The 27,128-nt window shown below is 40.6% G+C and overlaps 1 protein-coding gene across 3 annotated transcripts; it reads left to right on the top strand.

Moving 5' to 3' along the window:
- Window positions 17,123-24,421, top strand: ZFP42 (ZFP42 zinc finger protein). 3 transcript variants are annotated; one of them, XM_005672653.2, is made up of 4 exons: window positions 17,123-17,296; window positions 18,871-18,961; window positions 19,151-19,220; window positions 23,013-24,421. In XM_005672653.2, exon 4 carries the CDS (start codon window positions 23,108-23,110, stop codon window positions 23,990-23,992), a length of 885 nt encoding a protein of 294 aa, XP_005672710.1. In that variant the 5' UTR covers window positions 17,123-17,296; window positions 18,871-18,961; window positions 19,151-19,220; window positions 23,013-23,107; the 3' UTR covers window positions 23,993-24,421. The 3 variants fall into 3 exon arrangements, with proteins under 3 accessions (XP_005672710.1, XP_003359913.1, XP_005672711.1); XM_003359865.4 differs by lacking the exon at window positions 18,871-18,961; XM_005672654.2 differs by lacking the exons at window positions 18,871-18,961; window positions 19,151-19,220.

The raw sequence follows: 27,128 nt of genomic DNA, 5'->3' as shown, positions 1-27,128 counted from the left end.
TTTAGATTTCAGATATAAGTGATATCATATTTGTGCTTTTCAATTTACTTATATTATAGGATTATTCATATCGACAAAAAGTACATTCGATACTAAATGGACTAATTAAATATTTCTATTAATACATACCCCAAGTCAGAGGTGCCGTTTTATTGAGATGATAGGGAAAGGATGCACCATGTCTCTCCTAGCCTTTCCCCCTCACATCCAAAATGCACGCCAATTAAGACAGTGGTGGATTTGAGTGAAAAGTCTCCAAGAGAAATGGACTCTTGAAAGTTGCTTTCCTGATTTGTAATTCTCCATTTTTGAATCAGGATTCGCTCACTACATTCACTGGGGAGGGGCAGGGGGAGCTCTGAGCAGTAAAGAAAAGCTTTACTAAGTGCAAAGCATTATAATGGGACCTGTGTCAGGCAGGTTGTTAAAACTGGAGGAATAATAGAGATGGAATGTGAAACTCATTTCTGACTCTGCTTCAGAAAAATCTTTGACATGCAGAGAGTGATTATTTCTCCTTGGTCAGTCTCAGATGTTTAGAGTGGAGGACATTATTCATTTTTTATTTCATAGCCATTTAAGTCCATTGCTGCCAAGGAATGGAGGCATTGGCTAAATGACTGCTAATTAAAAATATAGGAAAGCTTAAAATGACTTCATAAAGATGTCATGGCAATATAGTGCATTAGTAAATCACCATAACTCCCCAGATCTAAGCAAATAAGCATAGATCTATTCCTTTTTGAATTCTTATTTCAGGATATCAATCTGCTGCCCACTCCAAAGGTCTATGTGAACACAATTTCAGTTCTTTTCTTCTTTCCCAAATAACATCTGTAAAACAGTTTATGTTCTTCCCTACCAATGGAAAAGCAAATCCCTTCTAATATATAAATATATATAGGAATCTATTTCAACAACCCTTACTCCATGCAGCCCCCCACACAGGCAAACTTCTTTATCCATTTCTCCAAGCTTTTTCCTTCCTTCTGCCTCCTTGGTGGCCCAGGTTGACCTAGTTCACAGAACCATACCTATCACCTTCTGACTCACCCTTTCCCCAAAGATACTAAAAAGCCTTGAGGACATTCATACATCATTAAGCACTGGGTTAAAACTCTCAACTCCCCCCCAAAAAAAGTGTTTCATTATAATCAAGTCAGAAAATAGACTTGTCCTCCTTTCTCTATGTAATGCCAAACATCTGTGCTATCTTAAACTGGTCACTAGACTTCATGACGTGTGTGTTCATCCAAGTTGCTTATTTTGACCATGAAGTGAAAACAAATAACTCTTAAGCCTCCTCTGCATAACTTGCTCCCTTTACTCACTCTTCAAACACCTCCTACCCCCAGCTTCAGTCTTTGCCTTCAGTAGATCTAGAGTAAGGACTAAAAGTTTTCATTCCTAACAAGCTGTCAGGTGATGTAAGTGCTGCTGATTTGAAATCACATATTGGTTTAAAATGTCCTATTGTAACACTTTAAAAAGTTTGGGGCCTCCAAATACAGACTCTGGAAGATAAGGAGGCCTAGCTACTTATTTATTATTCTTACCAAATAAATGGCTGAGTTAGTCCATCAGAGAGGATTTTTTGAATATGTATTTCAAAGTTCCTAGTAAAATATTTTCATCCTAGCTTGGGAGATTCTTTCTTTCTTTTTTGGGGGGCCACACCCACGGCATATGGAGGTTCCCAGTCTAGGGGTTGAATCAGAGCTGCAGCTGCCAGCCTACGCCACAGCTACAGCAATGTCAGATCCGAGCCATGTCTGTGACCTACACCACAGCTTACAGCACTGCTGGATCCTTAACCCACTGAGCAAGGGCAGGGATAGAACCAGAAACCTCATGGTTACCAGTCAGATTCGATTCCACTGCACCACAACAGGAACTCCAGGAGATACTTTCTAAAGCATTTACCATCTCAAAATCCAAAAGACTTCAGCCCAAGCCTTTCAAAGGCTGTCCAACACCTACCAATCATTAATATTCTTTTCCTTTCTTCTTATCTCCTTATTACCAAGTTATATTAATATGGGATTTATAATTCAATTCTTTGCAGATGGAGCTCAGGACCAAACAGGCTCTCCCATCTTCACAATGTGCTTCTTCATTCTGCCAATGAATATTTATTGATCACATACTATGTGCCAAGCACTGTGGCTACTGATAACCACAGAACACAGACAAGCAATGCTTATTTCTACAGTTATAGAGCTCACATTCCACAAGGATAGGAGATGGACAATAAAAACATAAAAATATAAATAATTTCAGAGAGTCATAAGTAAATGACTGACATAAAACTACATAATGGGATAGAGGGTGACTGAGATGTACTACTTCAGAAAGGACAATCAGGAAAAGCCTTTTTGTGCTGATCTCATTAGAGGTGAGATATAAATGATGAGAAAGAGCAAGCCATGGAAAGGTCTGAAAGAAGAACATTCTAATGATCTGATTTCCATGATTTATTCTGTGGACTGTGTTCTTCGAATAGTATCTGTATATACAATACTCTGTGGGTCTCAATGGTCGTATCTGAAAAGGCTGCTTTGCAAACCCAGTTGGTGCTCAATTACCTCTCCTCTTGCCTAGAGTTTTAGGTCTCTTTAGACTGTATGCATGAGGATTGACTAGTCAAGGATAAAGGGAGGCATGTTGGTACAGAACCAAGAGCAAACTACACATAGAAAGTTTAAGCCCAGCACACATTCCTAAAAGGAAGGAAAATTTCTCTTCGATGTGCATTTGAGCATTTGTTACATGAGGAATAAAAGCCTTTTGTTTAAATAGTAGAATAGGAGTTCCCGTTGTGGCACAGGGGTTAATGAATCCGACTAGGAACTATGAGGTTGCAGGTTCAATCCCTGGCCTTGCTCAGTGGGTTAAGGATCCAGCGTTGCCGTGAGCTGTGGTGTAGGTCACAGACACGGCTTGGATCCCACGTTGCTGTGGCTCTGGTGTAGGCCGGCGGCAACAGCTCCCATTAGACCCCTAGCCTTGGGAACCTCCATATGCCGCAGAAGCAGCCCAAGAAAAGGCAAAAAGACAAGAAAAAATAAATAGATAAATAAATAGTAAAATAATATATGGGTACACAGAAATGAATATGATGCAGAGTTCTCGTTGTGGCTCGAGGTAATGAACCTGACTAGTGTCCATGAGGATTTCAGGTTCGATCCCTGGCCTTACTCAGTGGATTAAGGATATGGCATTGCCATAAGCTGTGGTGTAGGTCACAGACGTGGCTTGCATCTGGCATTGCCTGGCTGTGGTGTAGACCAGCAGCTGCGGCTCCAATTCAACCCTTAGCCTGGGAAGTCCATATCCCACAAATGTAGCCCTTTAAAAAAGAGAAAGAAATGAATATGATATGGATCCTGTCATCAAGGAGCTTACACATAAAGTGAAATAGAAAAATTGGGAGGAGTTCCTTGGTGGCCTAGAGGTTAAGGATTTGGCATTGTTACTGCAGTTCCATCAATGGCTCCAGAAACTTCCACATGCCATAGATGTGGCCATAAAAAAAAAAAAAAAAATTGAGAAACTAGAAGTACAGAGTGATGGGAACAATCACTCTGAAGAAAGTGATTTTGTAATTTCTGCTACAAAAATCTGTAAATGTTCAAGTGAGAAGTGAGGTACCTTTTATTTTTTCTATTTAGGGCCATACTTTCAGCATATGTCAAATCAGAGCTGCAGCTGCTAGCTACATCACAGCCACAGCAACATGGGATTCAAACCTTGTCTGTGACCTACACTTGTGGCTCACAGCCACACTGGATCCTTAACCCACTGAGCAAGGCCAGACATTAAATCCACATCCTTATGGATACTAGTCGGGGTCATTACCGCTGAGTCACAATGGAACTTCCAAGAAGCTGGATACTTGATCTATGCCTTGAAATATGAAACATGAAGTGCCAGATCAATAGACAGTATTAAAGACTACGAAAATTACTAAAAGAAATCAGTTAGGGAATAAGTACAAGGGAGAAAAAAGGCCTAAGGACTGAGCCCCCTGCACAAAGATGTTAATGACCTTGAAGGTGAGGAGGCACAGTAAGTGGAGATTCCAACCTTGTCAAGAAATGCACAGATCTAGCAGGATAAGCAGTGAAAACTGACCTTTGTTTTTTTATTTGTTTTTCGTTCTGTTTTGGTCACACCCTTGGCCTGCAGAAGTTTCTGGGCCAGAACAATCAAACCTGTGACACAGCAGCGACCCCGAGACGCAGAAGTAACAATACTGGATCCTTAACCCACTGAGCCACCAGGGAACTCGTGAAAACTGACCTCTGGATTTAGTAATTTGGAAGTAATTGGTGACCCTGAAAAGAGCTGTTTCAATGGAGAGTAGAAAAGAATAATTGAGTGAAGTGGATACAAGACAAAAAACAAGGCGAAGAATTGAAAATTAGCACTATAGTGTCATTGTGAATCTTGGAGCTCCTGCTAAAAAGCAGTTTCTGATTTAATAGTCCAGGCACCTGGCAGTCTATATTTCCATTAAGCTCCTAGGTGATGCTGATGTTCTTGGTGGGTCTTAAATTGAGTAGCAAAAAAAGAGTTTTCTATAAAAGGGAGCAATGAAGGGGTGGGTGAGCAAAGCAAAGAGGGGGATGTGAGGTCAAGGGAATTATTTCTAGGATTCTCATTACCATAGCATGTGAGCCTCAATGCCAACAGGAATAATCCAAAGTCAGGAGAAAAGAATCAAAGATGGGAGGAAGTGAATGATGTCCTTAAGTAGTCAAGAGAACATGGCATCCAGTGAAAAATGAAGAGGATGATCGATCCATCTGGAGGGAAGCCCAAACAGTTCACCTACATTACAAATGGGAGATGCAAAATTCCTGGGGAAAGATGCAGGTGAGTTGGATAGTAGAGGGCATAGAGGGTCTCTTTAAAATGTTTTTATTTCTCAGTGCAATAAGATAAATGATGGGGAGTTCCCCTCATGACTCAGTGGTTAACAAACCCGACTAGTCTCAACGAGGAGGCAGGTTCAATCCCTGGCCTTTCTCAGTGAGTTAAAGATCCGGCATTGCTGTGGCTGTGGCATAGGCTGGCAGCTACAACTCCGACTGACCCCTAGCCTACGAACCTCCATATGCAGAGGGTGAGGCCCTAAAATGACCAGGAAAAAAAAAAAAAAAAAAAAAAAACTGATGGGACTAGCGGGAAATGTTTGATGTTTGAGGAAATAGGGGATAATGTGAAATAATCATGACATGGAGGAAGAGAGGGATAAACAGGCAAGGCACAGAGGAATTGTAGGGCAGAGAAGCTATGCTATTTGGTACTATAATTGTGGACACATGTTGTTATACATTTGTCCAAACCCACAGAATGTACAACACCAAGAAAGAATCCCATTGTAAACTACGGACCTTGCGTAATTATGATGTGTCAGTGCAGGTTCATCAGTGTAAGTAACAGAGGTACCACTCGGGTGCAGGATGCTGACAACTGGGGGAGGGGTTAGGGATGAGTCGGGGCAAGCGGGTTTATGGGAAATCTCTGAACCTTCAATGGATTCTGCTGGGGGCCTAAAAGTGCTCTAAACAATAGTTCTGTTATACAAGTAATCAAATATATAAATAAATAATCATGAGAAGGTAAACTGGGGCAGTCGTTCTCAAGCCAATCAGACCCAATGATCTCTTTTATATCACATATTCTCACCTCTTTGCTACTGTACAAATAATTAAGCTACCTGCACATATTTTTTAACAGTATAATGTCCTCACCACACTATAAAGAAATAAAAGTTATTCATAATAAAATAACAAGTATTTCCATATGTAAATGTTTAGCCTTGAGCATATTAGGAAACTAAAAACATCTCCACAAAAATACTCAGGCCCTCTAAGGGGCGATACCACCCTCGGTGAGAATAATTAAGTTGCTTGACATGACAAAGGGCCCAGTCCCTTAGGGACTGTAATTCCAGGACAGATCCATTTAGGGTGCATTCTGCTTAGCTGCCTGGATGCAAGCTCACAGCTGGCCTTGTTGCATTTAAACTGGGTGGCAACTTCACTGGAGAAGAAAATGGATTTAGAATAAAACCAGAAAGTTAAGGTCCAGATCCACATCCCTTTCTGCAATTGCATAATCTGAAAAGGGAAATTTTTGTTTTGTTGTCATAAGGTTGCTCACAACTCACTTTGCTACAAAATTCATCCTGAAAAGACAGAAAACTATTTAGACCCTTTGTTGATCTGCCTATTTGGGAATAATTACCAGCTTCACTACACATACCACATAACAAGGTATAGGAACTATACTATTATTCTAAAAATGTTCTTAATCTGAATTTGGAAATAGATCAGACCTCAGGGGTTTAGGATAAAGGATGATAACCTGTGTACCTAAGGCAGTTAATCAACTAATGGGCCATGAACTCTAAGGTGGACCAGATAGGAAGCGAGGACAAGAGCAGTTAAAGGACAGTGAAAACGTGAAAAGATGGAGAGTCGGTGGATGGCAGACTGTTGGATTAGACATACAGAAAGTGATCCAGGAAGATGGGAGTGATGGTCACAGAGCGTGATGCTTTTAATTGAGAACATGAAGCCCAGAGCAGTAACAGATAATGACAAGTTTGGACCGTGAGGTGGCTGAGGTAAAGAAGAATCAGCGGTGTGGACACTGAAATCACTAGGATCAGTACTGGGGTCCTTAGCTTTGACAGCATCAAAGAATGGCAGTTAATTTAGACTGATTATCTTAAGCTTCAACAAAGCTGGTGGTGTGAAGTATAAGAGAAAGATCTAGGGAAGCAATGAGGAAAAAAGTGAACACTTATCCCACGGTATAGAATAAGAGGTGCGAAGAGAAAATAGAAAACTGGACTGACTGTGTGTCCAAAGGACACAGAAACAACATCAGAATTTCGTAAATGAACTGGCATAGTTCAGCAGTCAGTAAGCTTCTTCTATAAAGGGTAAAACAATAACTATTTTGTTTTGTGTTACAGTTACTCAGCTCTGCTACTATAATGCAAAAAGCAGCTATATCCAACAAATAAATAAATGGACATGATTCTGTTCCTATTTTTTTTTTTTAGGGCCACACCTGAGGCATCTGCAAGTTCCCAGGCTAGGGGTCACATCAGAGCCGCAGCCACCAGCCTACACCACAGCCATAGCAACGCCGGATCCAAGCCACATCTGTGACCTACACCACAGCTCATGGCAATGCCGGATCCTTAACCCACTGATCAAAGCCAGGGATCGAACCTGTGTCCTCATGGATACTAGTCGGGCTTGGTAATGCTGAGCCACGAGGGGAACTCCCCAAATATACAATTTTACTATCTCTCTGAACATACCATAGAGAGAAAATACCAAATGGATAAGAACAAAAATCAATTCAATATTCTGAAATGAAACTGTGAAAAGAATTACAGGCAGAGGATATACATGCAAAGCACAGAGACGGGGGGAAAAAAAAGAATATTTAGTAACATTAAGGAGATTTAACCCAAAAGACCCAGACACTAAAAATACGATGCTGGCAAATAAATAAAGGGAGCAATAAGAAATAAGATATATGGGAGTTCCCGTGGGTGTGGCCCTAAAAAGACAAAAGACAAAAAATTAAAAAATTTTTAAAAAGAAATAAGGAGAGGAGTTCAGAAAAAAGGGATCCAAGAATATGGTGCAAGCTGGTGCTCGAGCTAAAACTATTTTCTCTTGGAAGTTGAGAATTCTTTTTATGACAATTTCTTTATAAAAAACTTATCTAGAATTTCATGACTGACTGTTCTGGGTGAAACCCTAGGGGTAGGGAAAGGAGAATTCCCATACTAGAGGCTATAAGAGGCAGTAAGGCATGTCTGAGAATTCCCAACGAATTCCTGGACTGGGTCAGCAAGAAACACCTTTCATACCCTACCATGGCAATGGTTTCTTGGCTCCCTCTGTAGAAAAGTGAATATATGCCCAGAAACCTCTGCCATGAGCCTTCGTATTCATCCAAGCAAAAAAGCCTAGCAGAACTGAACACTGCAGAAAATCCACCACCTTCTACTTTGCTCTGCTATTTAGATTGCCTTTTTTAGTGTCACACATGCAGTACATGGAAGTTCCCAGGCTGCAGATCAAATCAGAGCTGCAGCTGCAGGCCTATGCCGCAGCTCACCACAATGCTGAATCCTGCTGAGTTCACTGAGTGAGGCCAGGGATTGAACCTGCATCCTCATGGATACTAGTTGGGTTCGTGATCTGCTGAGCCACAACAGGAACTCCTAGACTGCATTTTAAGTGGGACAGTTGAAATTTAGTCCTGGGCTGCCTCTCTCTTCTACCTGTATTCTCCTCCAGCACTGGGGCAGTTAGTACCCTCTAGAGCAAAAAATGTCATGAAGGAAATGGAAATACAATAGCATTTGAAGAAATTCACTGGCCACTACCTACCACTGGAGCTGAGATCAGAATGAAGCAAAGAACTAGAGTGCATGGAGAATTTCAGACAGAATTAAGACAAGTGTAAAAATCCTATCAATGAGCCTGACACGGCCAAGGAAGAACAAGAATGGGGGTTTTGCTTGAGAAAAAAAGGAGCATAGCTGAGGGAGGAGGGTGGATAGAGGCAAGATCACATGTTGTCTCTAAGAAGGAATTTGGATTTTTTTCAAAAAGAGATGGAAAACTATTAGAGGAAGTGGCATCTCATTTACCTTTTAAAAAATACTTGTGGGAGTTCCTGTCATGGCTCAGGGGAAATGAATCTGATTAGTAACCATGAGGACAGGGGTTCTATTCCTGGCCTCGATTAGTGGGTTAAGGATCTGGCTGTGCCATGAGCCATGGTGTAGGCTGCAGACATGGCTCAGATCTGGTGTTCCTGTGCCTGTGGTGTAGGCTGGTGGCTATAGCTCTGACTAAACCCCTAGCCTGGGAACCTCCATATGCTATGGCTGCGGTCCTAAAAAGACCAAAAAAAAATAAAAAAATTAAAAAAACAAATCACTGAAATATACCTTTCATTCTTTCAGTAATATCTCTTAAAGTTCATAATTTCGATCTCATACAATTTATTATTTTTTAATTTATTTTTTCTTTAGTTTTAGGGCCACACCCAAGGCATATGGAAGTTCCCAGGCTAGGGGCTGAATTGGAGTTGCAGCTGCTGGCCTACACAACAGCCACAGTAACACATGATCCGAGCCACATCTGCAACCTACACCACAGCTCACGGGCAACACCAGATCCTTTAACCCACTGAGCCAAGGCAAGGGATAGAACCTGTATCCTCATAGATACTAGTCAGGTTTGTTCTCACTGACCACATCAGGAACTTCTTATTTTTTATTTTATATCCAGTACTTCCGTGTATTAAATAAGAAATCTTTCTCAACCCCAGATTGAAGAAGCCATTCCCCCATTTCCTTCTCAGTGTTATATTTACCTTCCACAATTATATCTACAATCCATAATTATAGCTAATTATAGCTATTATCTGGAACTTATATATGCAGTGAGAGTAAGGAGTTAAGATTCTTTCTTTGCCACAAAAATAGCTAATTGTCTCAGTATTGCTTCTGAAAACACTCGCCTTTTCCCACTGTCACCTTTGTTATGAGTCAGTGCCTTAGTTAATTCAAGCTGCTATAATAAAATTCATAAACTGAGTGCTTTATCACCTTATGAGAAATTTACTTCTCATAGTCCTAGAGGCTAGAAATCCAAGCTCACGGGCTCAGCCCGGTCAGTTCTGGCCAAAGCCCTCTTCTGAGTTGCAGACTGTCAGCTTCCGCTGTGTATCCTCACAGTAACGGGAATGAGCCAGCTCTTTGGCCTCGTCTTATAAGGACCCTAATTCCAACCAAAAGGAGTTCACCCTCATGAACTAATTGCTTCCCAAAGGTTCCACCTCTAAATGCTATCGCACTGGAGATGAGACTTCAACATAAAATTTTGGGGAGCTATAGATCAGTCAGGGTTCCCTATGTGGGCAAGCCCCTCTCCGGGCTCTCCTGTGTTATATTCTATGCCTTTCTACCATTTTAATAAACTATTTGAAATACTAAATGTTGCAAATTAAAAAGACGGATGTAGCTAAAAAATTAGTTTTCATATATTTCATCCCTACTCTATTATCTTGGGGGTAGAACAGTAAAGTATATAACTGGAGAAGTGAGGAGCTATATCGGCTACTAAGAGAAAGCAGATCACCTAAACCAACTGGTCTTACAGCACATTTGAGAATTTTGGCTAAAAAAGAAAATACACTCTTTGGGTCACTAATGTTTACATATTTATCCATTTTGATCCACTTCTAACCACATATGTAAACAAACAATTTAGAGCTGCATTTTTTCAATTTTTTTGGCCATGACAAAATGCTCAGGCATTGGTTCCAATTCATAGTTTGAACAATATGAATTTAGATCTTAAAATCCTCTCTCTAAAATAAAAACAAAACCAAAAATAACTATGCATGCCTGTGTTGCCCACAACTATTTTTTAATACATTTTTCTTTGCCCAAATAAGAAAGAACTAGTATTACTTACAAGCTGATATTCATCATTTATACCTACCACCTCAAAAATGATACAAAACAGTAAACAAATTGTTCTACCATTTTCCTATTTAGACTATATAGATCTTAAAAAGCCTAGAGCATCCAATGTGCCACAATGATTTTCTCCTGTATAGATGTGCATTTTATTGGCTTTCTACTTACTGCATTACACATAGCCAAAAAACCTCTGGAGTTCCCATCGTGGCTCAGTGGTTGACGAATCTGATTAGAAACCATGAGGTTGCAGGTTCAATCCCTGGCCTTGCTCAGTGGGTTAAGGATCCGGCGTTGCCGTGAGCTGTGGTGTAGATTACAGACGGGGCTCGGATCCTGCGTTGCTGTGGCTCTGGGGTAGGCCAGCAGCTACAGCTCCGATTGGACCCCTAGCCTGGGAACCTCCATTTGCCACAAAAGCGGCCCAAGAAATGGCAAAAAGACAAAAAAAAGAAAAACCTCTAAAGGTGGGAGTTCCCTTTGTGGCTCAGCAGAAAGGAACCCAACTAGTATCCATGAGGATGAAGGTTCAATCCCTGGCCTTGCTCAGTGGGTTAAGGATCCCATGTTGCCATGAGTTGAAGTGTAGGTTACAGATGAGACTCAGATCTAGCATTGCTGTGACTGTGTCATACGCCGACAGCTGCAGCTCCAATTCGACCCCAGCCTGGGAACTTCCATACGGAAGGAACGGCTGGAAAAAGGAAAAAGAAAAAAAAAAAAAAAACACCTCTAAAGGTAATATTAAGTCACTCATGATATATAGAATGTATTCATAAAAGCCAAAGTAATTCTTTTTTTTTTAATTTTTATAACCACACTCGAGGCATGTGGAAGTTTCCAGGCCAAGGACTGAATCCAAGCCACAACTGCAACCTACACTGCAGCTGGGTAAAGGGATAAATGAGAATTCTCTGTATTATTTTTGCAACTCTTCCATAAACCCCAAAATACCTCAAAATAAGAAAGGTTTTTTAAAAATACCATCTGAGAGAGTTTCCATTGTGGCGCAGTAGAAAGATATCCAATTAGGAACCATGAGGTTGCGGGTTGGATCTGGCATTGCTGTGAGCTGTGGAGTAGATCACAGACACAGCTTGGATCCGGTGTTGCTATGTCTGTGGCTTTAGCTCTGATTCTACCCCTAGCCTGGGAACCTCCATATGCCACAGGTGCAGCCCTAAAAAGCAAAAAAAGTAAAAAATAAAAAAATACCACCTGAGGTTGAATCATACATTTTTATGGAAAAATATGAGAAATTACCTAGAGCAACTCAGATCAAGCTCTGAAATTTTCTACAGGTGAGCCCACTTTTAATAGGTTCTTTAATAGGAAGTGAGGTTATATGGATAGTTCACTCTTAAGAGGAAGAAAGGATCTTATGAAATTGCCAAATAACATTCATGAATTATTGTCAAAATCTGAGAAGAATCTGTAGTCTAAAAAGTAACCTTAAAAAAAAGAAAAAAAATTAAAAATAGCCTCTAGCTCCTACACTGAGGCCCACTGCTAAATTCTTACAGAGAAAATGAAACAAGACAATGTTTATGTGGTTATAGCTTTCATCTAAAGAGCATAAAATCTGCTGAAAATATAGGAGATTTTGATACAAGCCTCATTCTGTTCAGTGTGAAGAACCAAATAGCTTCCATTAAGATTTATTTTTTAAGATTTTGGTTTTTTTTTAAACTTAGCGTTTCCAAATGAGACAAGTTAGGAGTAGGGGGATGCACTGGGGGTTTGGGATGCAAGTGCTATAAAATTTAGTTGTGGTGGTTGTTGTACAACTATGAATGCAATTGAGTAATAAAAATGCTATAAATATAGGAGTTCCCGTGGTGGCTCAGTGGTTAGCGAATCTGACTAGGAACCATGAGGTTGCAGGTTCGATCCCTGGCCTCACTCAGTGGGTTAAGGATCCGGCGTTGCCACGAGCTGTGGTGTAGGTCACAGACACGGCTCGGATCCCGAGTTGCTGTGGCTCTGGTGTAAGCCAGCAGCTGTAGCTCCGATTGGACCCCTAGCCTGGGAACCTCCATATGCCGCGGGTGCGGCCCTAGAAAAGACAAAAAAAAACTATAAAAATAAAAAATAAATAAAAAGATTTTTTTTGTTAGGACTTCCCATTGTGGCAAAGCAGAAACGAATCTGACTAGTATCCATGAGGATGGCCGTAGCTTCTCTCAGTGGGTTAAGGATCCAGCGTTGCCGTGAGCTGTGGTATAGGTCACAGACATGGCTTGGATCTAGCATTGCTGTGGCTATGGCGTAGGCCAATGGCTACAGCTCTGATTCGACCCCTCGCCTGGGAACTTCCATATGCAGCGGGTATGGCCCTAAAAAGAAAAAAAAAGAAAGTTTTTTTAAAAAATGCAGAGTACATCTTCACTAATTTCGCACCCACTCCCTGCCCTTCTCATCACTCCTCCTCCACCCCTGTAGCCTGCTGAAGGTGATAAAATGGTAGAAATTTCTAGTTATAAAATAAATAAATCCTGGAGATATAACTGTGGCTATCGTTAATAATACTGTATGTATATTTGAAAGTTGCTAAGAGAATAACCTTAAAAGTTCTCATCACGAGAAGGAAAAAATTTGTAACTTTGTGTGTTGACAGATATTAACTAGACTTATTGTGGCGATCATTGTGCAATAAATACATACATATCAAATCATTATGTTGTCTACTTGCAACTATGTTAATTACATCTCAATTTTTTGAATACATAGAGTCAAAATGTGCCTCTATATGCCCTCATAAAAATCATACTCTATTAAGATACCAAATTCCAAGGAGAAATACATACACACACACACACACATATATATATGCATTTTTTCTTTTTAGGGCCACACCCATGGGTTCCCAGGCTAGGGGTTGAATGGGAGCTATAGCCACTGGCCTGGACCACAGCCACTGCAATGCCAGATCTGAGCCACATCTGTGACCTACACCAGAGCTCACAGCAACATGGATCCTTAATCCACTGAGCGAGGCCAGGGATTGCAACTGCGTCCTCATGGATGCTAGTCAGATTCATTTCTGCTGAGCCAAATAGAACTCCCTGAAACATATGTTATTTACTGGCTTTTTTAGAGTGGAAACCTTAAAAATACATTTTAAAAACAACTGACTAAATTTGGAAGATGACTTTTAAACTTGTGTCACAATGGCAACACTTAGGTTCTAAACTCTGACTCATAAATTAATACCTCTGTGGCTTCAAATAAGGCATTTGTCCTTACTGACTTCCCATTCCCTTATCCATAAAATGGGTAACAACAATTTGTAAGCTTTCTATCAAGATCAAATAAGTATGTAAAAAAGTAATATAAATTACAAAAAATAATAATGCAGTAGGCTTTTTAGGAAAGCTATAACCATGGAATTTGTAAAACACCATAATACAATATAAAATGCTATGTCTCCTCTGTCTGGGAAAAGCATCTTAAGACCTGGAAACCAGTGATTTCAGAACAGTTCACGAGCCATTCTACCGATCCCAGCTAATCCGGATTCAGACCGGCCCTCATCTTGAATCGGTTCTTTCCAATCCTATTGCTGTTGGTTCTGAAGTCTTGTTTTTTATAAGCAGACAAGACTGCTTAGTGTCTTACCTGAGGTCAGCAACCAAGGGCCGGACTCCTGAGACTCCAGCATTTACCCTGCAGGGCGTGTCCCCATACAGAGATAGTTACACGACCCCTTAAATTTTGCTGGTATGTTGTGCTGTTGGACCTTACACCCTTAAACCTCTCAGAATTTACCAATGCCAGTGAATTTAATAAAAATAGTGTTCTACCCGTAAAAAAAAAAAAAAAAATGCTATGTCTCAAAAAATTAAGCACACTCAAGTTCTGAGTTTAGTTACTCACCAGTGTGTAAACTTTCTTTGGATGTCAGAATAATCATTTTAAAATGCAAATAAAATAATAACAATAGTAATCACTTTATAAAATTAGTTTTAAGATAGAGACAATGCATATAAAATATTTAATTCTCAAACTCCAACAATGAAACAATCTTACAAGTTTAAGGTTTCTATGTGTTGACTAGATATGACACGTGTTTTGAAATATTCCACTGCCATTGCTCTTGAAACGAAGATCTAGCTTCTTCCTATGAACTTTTGTTCTCTTTCCTTTCCTAAGTATTCCATCCACTGTTAGGGAAAGCTGTATTATCAGCTGACTAACCTTTAGGGAAAGCTTCCTGAAATTGCGGATTCTGTTACAGTCTCCCATTATGGGCTCTCATAATACCCAATACCTCCCCTGCATTGTGCTAATCATAGCTGCATAGCAACATTTACAGGGCATGATTATTTTGTTGTCTTTATTTAAGTTTTCAATATCTTGTTCATCATGAATTTCTGCACTAACCTTATTTTTTAAATACTGCATTAAAATATGATTAATCTTAATACTGAATTGGGGGGCACCCTTCAATCTTTTTGCAGAAAACTGACAAGTTACTTGCCTCACCCTACCTCTGGCCCTGCAACTTCAGCCCACGAATTCCCGGAGGCCGGGGATACATATCCTCATGGTCTGGGGGGGCGGATTTAAATACGTGTGGTATGAATTACAGCATATTGTAGTTTTTGAATTCTAAGCTTTTTAAGGAAAATATTAGTTGGTATTACAGAAATAGTCAAAATAATTTAAAAAAAAAAACAGCCAAAATGTTATTCATAGAAATAGTACTATGACTAAAATTCCAGCAATCCAAAAAAAATCCCACTTATTTCTATTCACCACCCTCTTTGCATCAGTTTCAAAAGGTTTTGTTTCTGGGTTTAATTGGTTCCCTAGCTCATTTTGGAGAAATTCAATTTCCCTTGAGCTGGGTTCATATGACAACAGATGAGTTCCTTCTTTTTGATTTACTTCTTAGGGCCATGATAAAGAAAGCTAAGACAAAACGGGATCAAATATAATTTATGTAAGAGGTGTAGTGCGAAATGTAAATTCAGATTTTCTAAACATGCAGACTCCAGTTTACAAGCATAGTGATACCAACACAAACCAAGTGACCAGACTGAATCGGTAGTGGGGAATTATAAATTAATCTAGTTGATTGTATGCACTGTTCCAAGGGTGAAAGGAGTGGTAACAAAAAGGTGTGGTCTGGTGAATAAGACGAAGAGTTAAAAAAAAAGAATCTTTAACCATGGGAGTGATGTGCATCCCTTTCTCTATATGTGTCATCCTGCAATATAACACATACATGCATCCCTTTCTCTATATGTCATCCTATAACACATACATAAGTGATATCATTTATTTATATTTTACTTATACATCATTTATATGTGTCGTGTGTGTGTGTGTGTGTGTGTGTATACATATATATATAATTGATGATGATGGCATTATATATAAATAGAGAAAGAGAAACACCCCAGTGAGCAAAGATTCTTGCAATTGCCATCTCAAGGCTTGGAAAGAATGCTTCCTCAGGATTTTTCGGCTCTTTGGAGTTTTATTTCTTATTGAAACCCAAAACATAACATTTCTATCTCACACACACAAAGACCCACACGTCTGGTTCAAACCCGCTCTGAGAACTTGCCTGCGCATTTTCTAGAACCACAGCAGTGCACCACGGAGAACAGCAAAGAAGTTTCTCACAATTCTTGCCTTCAGAAATTTGCCTGCAAATAAAAATGTTTTAAGGCAAGGAGCTAGGTAGCTTTATATAACTTCGATATCAAATGGACAGGTACCTGATGTGCCTACTGGGGAGATCAGCGAATACGTTAAAAAAATAATTCCGTTATTTCCCCCATCAGAAATGATCTTGTATTTTTCTCACTGGCGCTTATTCTAAAACAGACCCCTCCCCACCAAAAAAAAAAAATAAAAAAAGACTCGATAACTGCTCCCACATATATATGTGAATTGAAGGCAAGCATCAGGTGAAAATTTAAGAGGCCTTTAAACATTGATTTGGTTTTTGTTTTAATGGTCTGTGTACTTATACGAACTATTAAACTTCACTAGACCATAGCCAACGGTAAGCGTTGATTGACCGCTGCTTTCAAGTTAAGTTGTGTTACTTTTAGAGATATGAATAGTCACATTAATGGGTGAAAAAGAAAAAGCAGCAATAGGAATTCTTCTGCGACTGGGGGTAGGGCGAGACGGGGGAGGTGTGTGGGTGTGTGGGGGGGGGAAGATAAGAGAAAGCACAGGGAAAAGCGTGGTGTGCGCTCCAGAGGGTAAAATCTGCCTCCACCAAAACTGATTTTCTTCCACTGACATATAACTCCTTAAATTTGATTATACTTACGTTCATTTGTTCAATAGACATTTACCGAGTGCCTGCTTCCAGCTAAAATTGGGATTCAAAGGTTTTCCCACGTGGCGGAGGCCCAGCTACTGCGGCGCGGAGAAGGGGGGGCGGGGTGGGAAGGAGCAGTCGAAGGTGACCGTGCGCTGCCAGGTGGGGCGGCCAACCCCACCCGGGCCTGCAGCAGAGCCACGGCCACTGCCACGCCCACTGCCACGCCCACCGCTACCTGATCCCTAGACCTTTACTGGGTTGGTAGAGCCTTTCCTTGGAAAGCAACTAATCAAGGCATAGTGAAACGTAGGTGTAGCCTGATGACAAGGTGTCCATCAAACAGGAGGGTGGGTCCAACCGGCGAGTCGGGTTCTTTTCAGCAGCTGTCGAGGGCGCGAGAAGCAGTTTCTTCTACGCCTTACCTTTGAGAGGTATTGGAATAGGGAATAGAGCGCGTCGCGTTAGCATGGGTAAGTCTGGTTCAGTGGGGCGGCTTCTTTCAGCGATGGCGAAGGGGTGTGCATTGAGTTCAATACTTCGGATGTATTTTTAGCCGTGGATTACGGTCAATAAGATGTTGAAAACTACGGATGGGAACCATTTTAATCATCCTAGAACCAGGTGGAAAGTGGACCTTGGCCCGTGGACTTCTAGTGTTTAAACTGCGTTAATCCACAGCTGTCTTGGGCCACTGGCCTCAAACTTTTAAAACATAAAGGAGGAAAGTAAATACACTTTCATGAAAGCAAGATGCCTGGTTGAAATTTCCTTGAAGTTGAATGTTATTCTGTTTCAAAAATTTGTATTTCATGGCAAGATATGGCTAGCAGTCTTTTATACTAAAATGTTGAAGTGGTTTATTATAAAGAGAGTAAACTTTCCCTTTCTTTCCTCTTCAAATATCTCTGCAAGTGGGACTCTATCATCCACTCAATTACTTGAGGGGAAAAAACAAAAACAAAAAAAAAAAACAAAAAAACTAGAGCCCCTCACTCATTCCTGGTTCTTACTTCCCTGACCCTCTTTATCCGACCCGAGCGCAGGTTTGGAAGGTTCTACCTCCATTTTCCCTCTGCCTCCATTTCACCTCAGGGCCACCGCCTGCCCCAGACCACCCCTACATCACTAAACAGCCTCAAGGATTTTTTTTTTGGAGGGGGGGTCTGCTTTCATTCTTGCCTCCCTTAATCCATTCTTCACAAGTCTGCTTGAGTCATCTTTTAACCTAAATCAGAGTACGCTAATTTCCTAGTTTGAAAGGAATCCTTGATGGTTCCCATCAGTTGGGGAATGAAATGCAAATGGCTCCCTCCCGCGGGTCCCCAACCTTAGCTCAGGCCTCTGTGGTCTTGCCCGCCATTTTGTGCAGTAAGCGTGGCTTTCTTCGCCGTCCAGCAAGCTAATCCCTTTGTGCTTTCTGATCCAGCTTGAAAAGAACACTCTTCTTCCACCTCTTTCAGCTAATACTTTTTTTTTTTCCCCCAGGTCTAATGCCTCCTTGGAGGCCTTTCCAGACATTCTTTAAGATAGCCTTTCCCACTTGTCCTCTTAATTGGTTTCATTTCACAGCATTTTTCTCCATCTAAAACTATTTTGTTTATGTATATTACTATCTCAGACAAACTCTCTCTGAAAACCAGGGCTAAGGGTCAGCACTTAGGATAATGTTTAATATTAAATATTTGTCGAGTGATCAAATAAGAACATGATGCAACCTTGGAAGTACTTCTGTCACAATTTGAGAACGTCTCATGCCTTTAAGTATTCATGTTGCTCCCAGATTTTGTCTTTACACCATATTTAACCAATACGTTTTCTGTGTGGTTATTTCTGCCAGTGGGAAAATGCACTTATATCAAGAGGTGTATTCTCATAATTAATTAGTAAATGCCATTTCAGTTTTATACACTGCTCTCAGAGGTTTGTGTGGTGTGTGAGAAATGGCATAATAGTCAGACCTGACAAATGAGACTCAGCTTAGAGAGGTAAAAGCTGTACTTGGACACTGGTAAATTCATAAAGAAAATACCTTTCTCTCTCATAGGAAATGTCTAGATAACACCTAGGCATCTTTGACAGCCAACTTTTTGAAACTTCTACATCAAGTGTGTTCTAACATCCCAGGTGGTTTTCTAGTAAGTTTGGTTTTTTTTGTTTTGTTTTTTTTTTTTTGCTTTTAAATTACTTGGGTATTTTTTTTCTTAATTACTTAATGAATTTTATTACATTTATAGGTGTACAACAATTATCACAACCAAGGTTGCTAAATCGGATACCGCCAAAATGATTACTAAATACATATTCTTCAATTTACTTCATTACAGATGTGGGGATTGCTGGGGCTGTGAATGGACACAAGAGGCCCTTGCTTTCTTAGAGCTTACAGTCTAGTAGGTAAGACAGACCTTAAATAATGAGAACCAAGAGGCTCTGGTCAGTGTAAAATAGGGAGCTAACTGAGACTCAGGATCAGGGAAGCTTGCCTGAGAAAGTGCCGTTTAAGCAGAGATGTGAAATGTTGATGGGAAGTAAACCTGCCTGTGCACATGCTCCTATGGTGAGGTGGATGGGGAGTGGGTCATTTTCGTTTTTTAATTCTATAATCTGATATTATCCCTAATTTTTTCATTTCAAGTATGGTAATATTATATATGTTACAGATGTGCAATATGAAGGTAGGTAGGATTTTGTCAGTTATTTCAAATGAACTAATTGAAGGAGGGCGCTACTGTGTTCTTTCTTACATAAACTTCAGCTCTATTGCTAGTATTTTGCTCCAAAGGTGCCACATTCACAAATATTAAATAAACGAGAATTATTTTTTAACTGTGAGAGCAAGATTTTGTTAGGCAAATATTCCTGAATACAATCTCCCTGGTTTATTTCATTTTTATAAAGGATAAATAGATAACACTTGTACCATTAACATTATATATATTATTTATTAGGAATGTAACATATATATAAACAGCATGAAAATATTTTGAAGTAGCCACAATTAAAAATAACTACCTCAAAAAAATCGTGCCTCTTTTTTTTTTTTTTAGGGCCGCACAACTACAGCATATGGTAGTTCCCAGCTTAGGGGTCAAATAGGAGCTACAGCTGCCAGCCTAAGCCACAGCTCACCACCACTACACTGGATGCTTAACCCACTAAGCGAGGCCAGGGATCAAACCCGCATCCTCATGGATACTAGTCAGATTCATTTCCACTGCACTGCAACAATAACTCCCGTGCCATTTATTTTTGGCAAAAGAAAAGAATACATAGAATAAATAAGAGGAAAGCATGCATTTCACTTGGTAAGGGAAGAGTTTTAAACATCTTCTCAAATGTGTATATGTAGTATAAAAATATTTATATGATATATGCAGATATTTAGGAAGACATTTTAAAACTCTTCCCTGGGCAATTTGAATATAAATATTTGGTTTATACTTGTTTGAGTATATAATTTATTCATAAAATATAAAATTATATATTTATTTAAAATATGTATATATAAATGCTTTAGAAGACATTTAAAAATCTTCCCTTAGCAAGTTATATATCATACACAACATTTACATATTTTATAAACAAATAATAATGTACTTATGTATGTGTATATGTATATCTAGAGAGCGTATTTTACTTTTTTGTTTATTTATTGCTTTTTTTTTTTTATTTTAGGGCCGATCCTACGGTATATGGAGATTCCCAGGCTAGGGGTCAAATTGAGCTACAGCTGCCAGACTACACCACAGCTCAAGGCAATGCTGGATAATTCGAGGCCAGGGATCAAACCCAAAGCCTCATGGTTCCTAGTCAGATTCGTTTCCACTGCACCACAACAGGAACTCCTATTTATTTGCTTTTTAGGGCTGCACTTGTGGCATGGAAGTTCCCAGGCTAGGGGCTGAATCAGAACTGCAGCCACCAGCCTTCACCACAGCTCAAGCGACACCAGATCCTTAACCCACTGAGCAGGGCCAGGGATCAAACCCACATCCTCATGGATACCCACTGGGTCTGTCACCACTGAGCCACAATGGCAACTCCTCATTCCATGTGTTTTTTTACCAAAAGTAACTATTTAAAAATATTTTCAAGCTGATAATTTTCATCCCACTACTTTCTTTAAAGTATTTAACTTTTGTTCCTACAGTAGGGCATTAGTACACTTTTTCTTTTTAGGGCCACACTGGCAGCATATGCAAATTCCCAGGTTCGGGAGAGCTTGAATCAGAGCCTCAGCTGCTGGCCACAGCCACAGCCACAGCCACAGCAACTCGGGATCCGTGCTACATCTGCCACCTACAGCACAGCTCATGGCAACGCTGGATCCCTGACCCACTGAGTGAGGCCAGGGATGGAACCCACATCTTCATGGATATTATGCTACTTTTAGATGGGTGGGGGGGCGCTGCACTCAAGTGGCACATGGAGTTTCCTAGGCTAGGGGGTTGAATCGGAGCTACGGGTGCCGGCCAATGCCAGATCCAAGCCACATCTGCAACCTATGCTGCATCACAAGATCTTTAACCCACTGAGCAAGGCCAGGGATCAAACCCGCATCCTCATTACTCCAGTTGGGTTTGGTCTATGCCCAAATCAGCCTCTACAGTGTATTACCCTCTGTGTCCTGTCAGCTGCTGCTTCTGTGCTACAGTGACAGCTGAATAACTATGACATGGACCTGTAGGGCTCACAAAATTTAAGAGTTTTTCCAGCTCTTCCAAGAAAAAAATGCCACCCTTGTTCTAGAATAGTACCTGGCACTTAAACGGCATTCAGCAACTCTCCTTAAAGGATTAATACAAAGGTAAAATAAACAGGAGTGCACGTGAGTGATCAGAATTTGCTCTATGCCATGAACTGTGTGCTAAGTACTTTTTATGCATTTAATTTGAATTTCATAGGAGTGTTACATAAGATATAGCATATCTTGCTCCCTCACTCCTTCAGGTTTTCAGTCAACTGCCACTACCTCAGTCAAGGTTTGCCAGGAGTTTCCTTTCTATTTAAAATTGCAAACTTTTTTCTGCCAGTCCCTTGGCTTTTTTTGGCTATGCCCACGGCATTTAGAAGTTACAGGTCAGGGACTGAACCTGTGCAGCTGCAGTGACAATGCTGGATCCTTAACCCACGGAACCACAAGAGAACTTTTTTTTTTTAATTGAAACTCCAATGTAAAAGGTTGTGTTCAAGTGTACAGCAAGTGATTCAGTTATACATCCCTTGGGTTATTCTATAGCACTTTGCCTTATTACATAAAATGTACATTATTTTTTGTGTGTGTCTTTTTGTGGCCTTTTTCCAGGGCCGCTCCTGCAGCATATGGAGATTCCCAGGCCAGGGGCCGAATCGGAGCTGTAGCCACCTGCCCACGCCAGAGCCACAGCAACGCGGGATCTGAGCCACGTCTGCAACCTACACTACAGCTCACGGCAACGCCGGATCCTTAACCCACTGAGCAAGGCCAGGGATCAAACTTGCAAGCTAATGGTTCCTAGTCGGATTCGTTAACCACCGAGCCACAATGGGAACTCCAAAACGTACATTATTTGTATGCGCACAAGAGCACATACTCCATGAGGCAGATGTTTTGTTATGTCTCTTCCCTGATGTATCCCAACTCCTGAATAGCCTAGAGAAGGGCTAGCACATAGTGAGTACCCAGTGAATGTTAGGTGATCAATCAGAGGTCAGGTAACTTGTCGGGGATACCCAGGAAAGAAACGATTACGACCTGTGTACGTCACACCTAATTCTCTTACTCTCTTACAGAGTTAGCTAAAGATATACATCGGAGTTCCCGTCGTGGCTCAGTGGTTAACAAATCCGACTAGGAACCATGAGGTTTCGGGTTCGATCCCTGGCCTCGCTCAGTGGGTTAAGGATCCGGCGTTGCCGTGAGCTGTGGTGTAGGTTGCAGACGCGGCTCGGATCCTGCGTTGCTGTGGCTCTGGTGTAGGCTGGTGGCTACAGCTCCAATTGGACCCCTAGCCTGGGAACTCCATATGCCGTGAAAGCGACCTAAGAAAATGGCAAAAAGACAAAAAATAAATAAATAAATAAAGATATACATGTAGCCATTCTGTTGCTGGAAAGTGAGTTCCAGGCCCCTTTTTTTGAGTTCATTTTCTGACAATGGCTCTAATGTTGGAATGTATTTTAGCTAATGGCAACTATCTCAAGCAGGTGCTTTCTGAAGACGACTCGCCCAGATCCCTACTCCGTGGAAGTGGTTGATCTATTCTGGTGCAAAGCTTCAAGGAGGGAGCTCACAGGACGACATGGACCAACAGCTGAAGAAAAGGGAAAAGAAAGGCCTGGGTGGAAGAGCTGTCAGCAGGGACCAGTCACAGGCAGCCCAGCAGGAACCACCTGACGAGGCTTGGACCTTAAGCGATGAAGATGTGTGCTATGAGACTAGCTTTCGGGTTGTCGAGGAGGATTCCTTCTCTGACTGTTACATAGAATGCATAATAAGAGGGGAGTTTTCTGAACCCCTCGTGGAAGAGGACTCACTTCTTAAGTCCCTTGACTGCCTGAAAGAAGGATCAGAACAAGAGCTCTCTCAACAGGTGCTTACAGCAAGCTCACTTCTCGATTGTTCCTTGGAATACATGAAAAAGGGGGCAAAACAAGAACTTCCTCAACCAAGTGTCGGAGAGAATTCACTTCTTGAGTTTTCTGAGTACGTGCCAGGCAAGAAGCTTCCTCCTGGAAAAATACCCAGCACTGACTTTTCAGATCCTGAAGCTCTCACAGAATGTGCTAGGACGAAGCCAAGTAAAAATAAAAGTGCTCCAGAGAAAATTGTCTGTCCTGAGAGTGGATGCACAAGAGAGTTCATCAGCAGAGCTTCTCTGAGAAAGCATCTCTCCGTTCACAGTCCCCGGGATCACGTGTGTGCAGAATGCGGGAAGGCCTTCAAGGAGAGCGCAAAACTAAAAAGGCATTTTCTGGTTCATACTGGAGAGAAGCCATTTCCCTGCACTTTTGAAGGATGCGGAAAACGCTTTTCACTGTCCTTCAATTTGCGTACACATGTGCGCATCCACACCGGGGAGAAACCTTTCGTGTGTCCCTTTGAAGGCTGTCGCAGGAAGTTTATTCAATCAAATAACATGAAATCTCACCTCTTAACTCATACAAAGGCCAATACAAATCAGTGAAAGAAGACTGAAAATAATCCCCTCACATGATAAGCATTTTTGATTGGGGACAGATATGCCTCACTGATTATTGTTTCAGGAAACAATTTTTAAATCAAGGTATTTTTTTTTTTTTTAATGTTACAAAGATGCTCCTATAGTCTACAGTACTTTGTAACTTTGCATGTAGAATTATGATGTGCTTCCAATAGTAAGGTCATTGATGAACTTAATTCAAAAGCATAATCCTTAATTACTACAAATCGTACCCTTTTTTTTGGATATGGGACTTAATATCGCATACTATAAATATGAAATTAATTTTGCTTTTTTAAGGTGGTAGTTTCCAGTTTAGCTTTTTCCTTTTATGAATTTCTCAATACATGCGATAATTCTAGAGAATAAAAGTTGTGTAGTAGATTGTCAATAAATGACTAGTTAACCATTTTTTAAATTGAACATATTGTTTAATCATTTTGTTATTGTATCAAACAATATTGAAATCAGCATAGATGTAAAAGGTTACTTGAAAGTGTCAATCCATTTGAATCAACTTTAGAATTTTTAAAATAAAAGGAAATAAAACCACAGAAATGTACTAACACTGTATTAAAAAAACAAGGAAGTATGCATTTAAAGTCAATATCCCATGGAGTTCCCGTTGTGGCTCAGTGGAAACTAATCTTCACTAGCATCCATGAGGACTCAGATTCGATCCCTGGCCTTGCTCAGGGAGTTAAGGATCTGGCATTGCCGTGAACTGTGGTGTAGGTCACAGATGTGGCTTGGATCCTGAGTTGCTGTGGCTGTGGTGTAGGCCAGCAGCTGTAGCTGCAATTCAACTCCTAGCCTGGGAACCTCCATATGCTGCAGGTGCAGCCTTTAAAAGAACAAAACAAAAAAAAAAAGTAATAAAATAAAGGATCCTGCATTGCTGTGGCTGTGGCATAGACTGGTGGCTACAGCTCCGATTGGACCCCTACTCTGGGAACCTCCACATGCCTCGGGTGTGGCCCTAAAAAGACCAAGAAGAAAAAAAAGGTACCATTTATTTATGTCTTCAAAATTAGCAAAACATGGCAAAGATTGATTGTTCAGTACTGGTGAAGTTGCGGGGGGTTAGAGGGGAAGTTATTTCCTACACGATTGGATAAGGCATAAATTGTCCCAGCAGTTGGGCGGGGTGTGCTGAATCAGTTTTCTAGGGCTGCCCCCGTAACAGTACCACCAACTGAGTGGCTTAAACAACAGTAATGTATTGTCTCATAGTTTTGGAGGCTAGAGTCCAAAATCAAGTTATTGATTGGCAGGATTGTCTCCTGAAGGTTGTGGACAAAGGCTCAGTTCCAAATGTCTTTTGGCTTACAGATAACTCTCCATATTTACATGGCATTTTCCTGTATCTTCATATCATCATCCCTTTGGGCATATCTGGCACCAAACATTGGCTCAGATCCCCCCCAGTGCCCTCCTTTTAACTATAAAGATACCCCTCTCCAAATAAGGTCACATTCCAAGGTACTGGGGCTTAGAACTTCAATATGGTTTGGGCAGGCACACAGTGCATTCTTTTAAACCCAATAATTCCATTTCTAGAATTCCATTCTACAGAATATGTGAACTATTGTACAAAGATAATTTGTTCAAGGATGTTGACTAAAGAATATTTTATCTTTTTTTTTTTTTTTGTCTTTTCTAGGGCCATACCCACGGCATATGGAGGTTCCCAGGCTAGGGGTCTAATCAGAGCTGTAGACCCCGGCCTACACCAGAGCCACAGCAACGGGTGATCGTTAACCACTGAGCCACGACGGGAACTCCCAAGAATATTTTAACAGTAATTTGATTCATAACTTCAATGTCCATTAAAAAGGAACAAGTTGTAGAAATCTTGATACCTCTGTTTAATAGGAAATGTCCAAATACCCTAAAGAGAGTTTGGCTGTAAAGGCAAGGAAAGAGGTCCACAGCCAGAGGGAAGCCATAGTGTAGGAAGAAGTTTGATATTTAAGACTCTGCTGGAGGTAATGGTAATATGTTAACATAAACAGCCATTCAGGAAAAAAAGAACAAGTCAACACGATATAAACCAGATCTAAGGTTAATCTTAATATGAATAAACTAATAATTACTACCGTGGACTATTATAGAAATTTAATTGTTATATTTAGTATGGAATTTTTACCATCATTTCCACAGGAATGTGGATCCTGAGTTACAGGGAATATAGGCTACATTGGAATTTTTTCTGAATCAAACACATGAGAATAGAATTTAGGATGAGGATTTGGTGTTTGATCAAGATAATGAATCATGTTTGTCTGGCTTGTGCTTTGACAGCACTGTGTTTAATTTGACCCTCGGGATTTCTACTTCAGAGTTGAATTAGAGTTGGTATTAGAATAGCATCTTTGAAGACTAGGAGAAAGTAGTCAAGACTAGATAGACTCGATGGCAGGGTTTAGGCTGCAAACTGTTGAGGCCTGAGACTCAGGGTCTCAAGAAAGATCAAGATTGGCTTCCTCTGTATGTATAGGCGGGTTTGCTTCTGTAGAATACACTTTCTTGGAGCTGAACGGGCTAGAGGTTCAGTATTTACAGCCCTAATGCTTAAATGTACAAGAACATCGATCTGAGAAAGTACTTGTGTATCTGAATTCCAAGGCTTAGTTAAATTCTGATTTAGGAAAAGATGTTAAGTGGCTGGCCTCCTAATTCTTGTTTTAATACGGGAAAAGGTATTAGCTAACAAAGATATGCCATCTGAGGAGTTCCTGCTGTGGCTCAGTGGTTAATGAATCTGACTAGGAACCCTGAGGTTGCCAGTTCAATCCCTGGCCTTGCTCAGTGGGTTAAGGATCTGGCGTTGTCATGAGCTGTGGTGTAGGTCGCAGACACAGCTCACATCCCATGTGGCTGTGGCGTAGGCCAGCGGCTACAGCTCTGATTAGACCCCTAGCCTGGGAACTTCCACGTGCCATGGGTGCAGCCCTAGAAAAGACAAAAAAAAAAAGACATGTTATCTGAAATCTTTTGAGAAAAGAAATGTACATACACTTTCCACATTTGTATTTTAAGTAAGAAGAATGAACACAGGATCTGTGAATACATACCCAGAGAAAAATGCAGAAGGAAATCAATCCATCTAGATTTTTTA

This window comes from Sus scrofa, chromosome 17 (assembly GCF_000003025.6).
Source record: "Sus scrofa isolate TJ Tabasco breed Duroc chromosome 17, Sscrofa11.1, whole genome shotgun sequence".
NCBI lineage: Eukaryota > Metazoa > Chordata > Mammalia > Artiodactyla > Suidae > Sus > Sus scrofa.
Note: the sequence above shows the minus strand (reverse complement) of the source record. Positions and strands in the feature narration are given on the sequence as shown.